Source organism: Sus scrofa, chromosome 7 (assembly GCF_000003025.6).
Source record: "Sus scrofa isolate TJ Tabasco breed Duroc chromosome 7, Sscrofa11.1, whole genome shotgun sequence".
Lineage (NCBI taxonomy): Eukaryota > Metazoa > Chordata > Mammalia > Artiodactyla > Suidae > Sus > Sus scrofa.
The window spans coordinates 23,450,158-23,456,911 of record NC_010449.5 but is presented as its reverse complement, the minus strand read 5'-3'; the positions used below and the strand labels follow the sequence as shown (position 1 = coordinate 23,456,911).

At 47.5% G+C, this 6,754-nt stretch overlaps 1 protein-coding gene across 1 annotated transcript; it reads right to left on the bottom strand.

Moving 5' to 3' along the window:
- MUC21 (mucin 21, cell surface associated) lies at nt 230-4,402 on the bottom strand. The gene is given in 4 exon segments (XM_013977615.2): nt 230-626; nt 982-1,860; nt 1,863-2,578; nt 4,035-4,402. Coding segments are annotated over 4 exon segments (1,848 nt in total). The 5' UTR covers nt 4,099-4,402; the 3' UTR covers nt 230-437.

The following is a 6,754-nucleotide window of genomic DNA, read 5'->3' as shown; positions in this document are numbered from 1 at the left end:
CAATTCTCTTGTCAGTCTGAGTGAGTCGTGGGGACCTGGGGTTCCTGCTTGGGGCAAGAAAGATTGGGAAAATGGGACAGATAGGAACGATGCCTCTGGATTTTACTGGAGATGCTGAATGCCAGGTGGATTCCGGCATGGGGTTCTCTCATACAATTGGGAAACTCAGCTCAGCACTGCAGACACCACTTGTGTGCACACACAGATTCTCTCTATGATATAGTTTGTGTTAGTGTTTTGTATAGTGTTTATTCATAGGTAAATGACTAACATTCTTGTCTTTCCAGGATCCGGCAAAAGCAAGAGGGAGGGAGGAAGTATCTTCCCCAGGGCTGGCAGAGACCCAAACAAATCTGGGAGGGGTCCCTGAGGACAAATGAAAGGACACTGAGATTTCTGGTCCCCCAGGATGGTTTCCTCTGTGAGGAATGTGGCTTTCAGGGCCTATTGTAGCCCCCTCTCATCTCCATGGCTACTGAGGATGTTGGCCCCCTCCAGAACCAGTTAGGGCTCCACCCAGAACTGTGATGGACTCCGTGATTCCCTCCAGGGCCTAGGCCAAGGTTGGGGCCATGGGGGTGGTAGACAGCGGTGTTAAAGTCATTTCTTGGGGACAGAGACTTTCTCTAGAAAAAGAAGGGAGAATCATTTCAGAATTGTATCCCCCTCTTCCTCTCCCAAACCTTCACCATAGATCCTTCTCGAATCTTCTTCCCCTTTAAATCATCTTCCACACTCAGTAGTCCTTCCTCCAGCTTTTATTTCTTCTTTAGCACCCCCCTTTCTCACAAGTCAATAGTTTCCTCTGCACATTGATTGGCACTGCTGGTTCTAACTTGCTGTTTCTCTTTAGTAACTTTCTCCTGATTGTCCTTTCCTCCCTACTCACCCCTAACTTGGTGACCCTACTATTCATACCCCCTTTCCTTATGTTCCTGCTACTCCTTCCCCCAGGCATTTTCCTATATACTAGGCACTCACCACGCAGAAGAAGATCCCAACAAAGAAGCCCACAGCCACTACAACCGAGACCAGAGTGATGAGGAAGATTTCCCATGGCTTCAGGGACCCACTGGGCTTCGCTTCACTCACTGGAGTACTAGCACTTGTGCTGGTTCTGTTGGAAGTTGTGTGTGTTCCAGTTGAAAAGGGTGTACCAGAGTATCCTGTGGTTGCAGTGGATCCAGCTGTGCTAGTCCCACTGGAGGTTGTACTGGATCCAGTACTGGAGGTTGTGCTTGTTTCACTGGAGGTCATACTGGAACCAGTATTGGCAGGTGTGCTGGTCTCACCAGAGATTGTGCTGGTTCCAGTGTTGACAGGTGTAATAGTCCCTCCAGAGGTCGAGCTGGATCCAGTGTTGGAGGTTATACTGGAACCACTGGGGGTCACGCTGGATGCAGCGTTGGAAGTCATGCTGGATCCAGTGCTGAAGGCTGTGCTAGATCCTCCAGAGGTCACGCTGGATCCAGTGTTGGAGGTTATACTGGAACCACTGGGGGTCACGCTGGATGCAGCGTTGGAAGTCATGCTGGATCCAGTGCTGAAGGCTGTGCTAGATCCTCCAGAGGTCGAGCTGGATCCAGTGTTGGAGGTTATACTGGAACCACTGGGGGTCACGCTGGATGCAGCGTTGGAAGTCATGCTGGATCCAGTGCTGAAGGCTGTGCTAGATCCTCCAGAGGTCGAGCTGGATCCAGTGTTGGAGGTTATACTGGAACCACTGGGGGTCACGCTGGATGCAGCGTTGGAAGTCATGCTGGATCCAGTGCTGAAGGCTGTGCTAGATCCTCCAGAGGTCGAGCTGGATCCAGTGTTGGAGGTTATACTGGAACCACTGGGGTCACGCTGGATGCAGCGTTGGAAGTCATGCTGGATCCAGTGCTGAAGGCTGTGCTAGATCCTCCAGAGGTCGAGCTGGATCCAGTGTTGGAGGTTATACTGGAACCACTGGGGGTCACGCTGGATGCAGTGTTGGAAGTCATGCTGGATCCAGTGCTGAAGGCTGTGCTAGATCCTCTAGAGGTCGAGCTGGATCCAGTGTTGGAGGTTATACTGGAACCACTGGGGGTCACGCTGGATGCAGTGTTGGAAGTCATGCTGGATCCAGTGCTGAAGGCTGTGCTAGATCCTCCAGAGGTCGAGCTGGATCCAGTGTTGGAGGTTATACTGGAACCACTGGGGGTCACGCTGGATGCAGTGTTGGAAGTCATGCTGGATCCAGTGCTGAAGGCTGTGCTAGATCCTCCAGAGGTCGAGCTGGATCCAGTGTTGGAGGTTATACTGGAACCACTGGGGGTCACACTGGATGCAGCGTTGGAAGTCATGCTGGATCCAGTGCTGAAGGCTGTGCTAGATCCTCCAGAGGTCGAGCTGGATCCAGTGTTGGAGGTTATACTGGAACCACTGGGGGTCACGCTGGGTGCAGTGTTGGAAGTCATGCTGGACCCACTGGGGGTCATGTTGGATCCAGTGCTGGAGGCTGTGCTGGATGCAGTGTTGAAGGCTGTGCTAGTCTCAGTGGAGATTGCCATGGATCTAGGGTTGGCCATGACCACACTGGAAGTTGGGTGTGGCCCTAAAAAGACACACACACACACACAAATTTGAGATGGGACTAGGTATTTGGGTAATTATATATGCATTAAAGTTCCAGAGGCTCCTGATCATAAGGCAAAGGCTGGAGAAGAATAAGTTATATGTAGTTTAAATGTAAAAGACCTCCCAGGATTTCAGGCTGCAAATCAAGATTAATAGATATAAGGAAGCATTTCCTCCTTCTTGAAGGCTCAGCTGGAGTTAAGGTTGTGCCTGTTTTTGGCCCTCACTACCTTAAAGGACAAAGACACTCAATCACTCCAGATGAACAGAATTTATCTCACTTGTCATTCATTTTCCTTTAACTGGGACACGAATGCCTGTCGCCTTACCCCACGCATGTGTGTTTCCCCTCAGGATTATTCGAACTAACATAGGATTAAAATCAAGCCCTATTTGGGGAACCCCCCATCTGCAATGGGGTACAAATTGGAGTTAAGTCAAAATCATGAGTAAAACTAAATAAGAAACTGAGATAAACAAGAATAGGGGTGACATGAAGGAGGGATTGGATTTGATCTGAGAAGTTTTGGAGAGCAGACTGGATGAGTCAAAATTATGTGAGGGCTAATTTTGATTCAAAAATGATGAATTCTAAGTGAACAATAGGAGACAGCCCAAGAAGTGTTTAATAGAGTGTCAGATGTGTTAAGACAAGTGGGAGTTAGTTTTGACTCTTGAATCCTTTTTTCCTTCGTCTGAGGCTGACTCAGGCTGATTGTGGAGCCAGGGTTAAGGACAGGAGAAAAATTAAATTTTTAGAATATTGAAGAGTGAGATATATATATATTTTTTTGTCTTTTTTTTTTTTTTTTTTTTTGCTATTTCTTTGGGCCGCTTCTGTGGCATATGGAGGTTCCCAGGCTAGGGTTGAATCGGAGCTGTAGCCGCCGGCCTACGCCAGAGCCACAGCAACGCACGATCCGAGCCGCGTCTACAACCTACACCACAGCTCACGGCAACGCCGGATCATTAACCCACTGAGCAAGGGCAGGGACCGAACCCGCAACCTCATGGTTCCTAGTCGGATTCGTTAACCACTGCGCCACGACGGGAACTCCGAAGAGTGATATTTTAAAATAATCATCAACTCTTCTTGTTCTTAATCCTGAAAACCCCAGCCATATCATACAGGTTATTTCTATTTTATGGATGCAGAAACTGAGGCACAGAGAAGTTGAGTCACCCAAAATGCACAGGCAACAGATGGAGCAATGAATAATTCAAGTGTAGGCAATTGAACACTGGAGTCCACAGTTTTAACCACTGTGCTCTGACTGTCTCTCAGGTGATACCTTATTAGACTGAAGTGATTGGAGTAAAATGATAACCTTCACTCTATGGAGGAGAACCAGAGCTATTGCTAGCAGTGGTAATCATCTCCCACAACCCCTTAAAAGCTCTTAGACTACCCACTTTAAAAGAAAAGCACTCACCATATTCTAAAAGTAGGAGATGCAACAGTAACCAATACATAAAGGGAATGTTTCTTTTCTGCATCTTAATCTGCGTCTTTGTAGCTGAAAAACAAGATGCTTGGATTCCAGATGTGGCCAAGACCTAGAAGGCAAAGAACAGGATTCTTGAGAAAGGAGAGTTCAGGGTGAAGAGATAAAGGCTGGAGCTTCCAGGAGGTTGGGTATCCTAAGTATATGTTCTTGGAAAGAATCTTGAGCTTGGAGGTCGCAGACTGGACACCTGGGCTCCTTAAGCTTCCTCCATGCGATGTTGTTGCCTCTTGTGTTATCATGGAATAGCTGCAGGGGCCTTTATAGCTTCACCTAGGTTGGGGAGGGGTTGGGAAGTTGGCTTGTTCTTCTGCCAACTGTGAGCAGGAACAAAAAACAATACTGAGCCTAAGAAGGAATAGACTGGGGGTCAAGAGGAAGGTGAGAAAGGAGAATGACATGATCACTCTAGGCAGGGCACTGAGCTGGGTTTGAGCAGGAAGTAGGACGGGTTAAGGAGATCAAGGTTGTCAGAGTGGAAGGGACCCACCCTTGAGGCAGAAATTGGGTCAGAAACCTGTTCCAGTTCAAGACCTTGTTTCCTGCTCGGGAAGCCTTGTGCACCTGAAAAAACCCTAACAGACTGAGCTGAGGGGGCAGGACCCCATAGCTCTGAGTCAAAGAAAAATATAAGACTTTAGGAATTCCCATCGTGGCTCAGTGGAAATGAATCCGACTAGTGTCCATGAGAATTCAGATTCAATCCCCGGCCTTGCTCAGTGGCTTGGGCATCTGGCATTGCCACAAGCTACAGTGTAGGTTGCAGACGCAGCTTGAATCCTGTGTTGCTGTGGCTTGGGTGGAGACCAGCAGCCGCAGCTCTGATTTCACCCCCAGCCTGGAAACATCCATATACCACAGATGTGGCCCTAAAAAAAAACCCCCAAAACCAACCAAACAAAAAGCTTCGAAGAGAGCAGCAACTAGGGATCTGACTCCTGGGATATGGGCAGAAAAAGCAGACAGTACATTGCTGAGTATGCAGTAGGCACTCAACCATGCATATTGACTGAACAGGGAGAGAGAGATCCATGGGCAGTGTAGCCATCTTTGGGGCCTCTGGGGCATGGGGGCTGAGGTGGGGAAGAGTGTTGAATATGCAGGAAACAAGCCACCTGTCACACTCATAGCAGGTGAAGGGGTGGTATAAGGCCCCCTTCTGATTCTTTTGTTTGTTTTCAGAGGAATTCATAGGAGCTTTTCCTCCCTGGGATCCTTCAGCTGTTCCTTTTCATCAGCCTTAATGAGGCATCGCTCCGTAGGGTATACTACAGGCACCACACTAGGAGACTTCAATTGAGGGAAGGAGATACATAGTCCAAGTCCTAAAGGAACCTGGGTTGGGTCTGGACACAGATATAGCAGCAGAAAGGACACCCAGTCAACTAAATGAGCATGGTGGAACAGACCCAAATGAGTGGAGGGTTTGGGGAACTCATGGGGAAGACCTCTTGCAGCCAAGGTGAAGGGGGTGGGATTGGTGGGAGGTTCAGTACACAGTCTGTCTGAGCAAAGTCAGCTGTCTCCACTCCCTGCAGAGGAGAAGCTTTGCGGAAGAGGCAACATCTCAGGTAGTTTATTTACTGGTGAGCAGGCATCCCCGACATGAAAGACCTGCTAGAAAGAAGCTGGCAAGCAGGAGGTGCGAGAGACATGAAGGAGCCTGGGATAAGTGAGCCTGAGGGTCAGGAGGGACAGGGCATGTTGGGGAAGGCTTAGATGCAGATCTTCCCAGAGGCTTCAATGAGCAGTTCGTGAGGTTAATGTGTGAGGGTCCTGGACTCCTAGCGATCCTATTCGGTGGCTGTAAAGCCAGTAACACTCTAAGAAAAAGAAATCTTTTCCTGCCCCTAGAATTATTTGGACGTAGAGGTCCTGAATTCAAACCAGACTTTACCTTTTAGAGTTATCCAAAAAAATTTACATGCATGTTTGTCAGTCTAAATGTAATTAACATCGCTACGCATTTTCAAAACAATACAAGGACCTTGGAACCCTTTTGTTCTTATTACCTCCTCCCACTCATATCCTAACATTATTAAGTATGTTATTTCTATTTTTTTTCTTTTTTTTTTTAGGGCCTCACCTGCAGCATGTGGAGGCGCCCAGGCTAGGGGTCGAATCAGAGCTGTATATGCCAGCCTACACCACAGCTCACGGCAATACTGGATCCTTAACCCATTGAGTGAGGCCAGGGGTCAAACCTGCATCCTTGTGGATACTAGTTAGATTCATTTCCTCTGAGCCACAATGGGAACTCTGAATTCTATCTTATTTTTTGACTTCAAGAGAGATTATTGCCATCTGCTTACTTACTGTAAGAACATAGTCACACAGCTACTCTAAGCTGCAAGAGAGACTGGGAAATATAGTCTCTTGCTGGATGGACATGTGCTCAGCTAAAACGTGACAATTCTGTTATTAAAAATGCAGAGTGGATATGAGTAGACAATCATAAAGCTATGACAATATCTATAGTTTTTTGTGGATCTGATCCTGCTGTCTATTCTGTTTTATTTCTTGCTGGCTTTCACACCTGAAACCTCATTTGTGAATTGAGATTTATGACTATAAATTTATTTTTCTTGGGTTGTTATCTGTATAAGACCTTTGAATCTGAGACAATGTTCTGTTCTCCCACAGAGAAT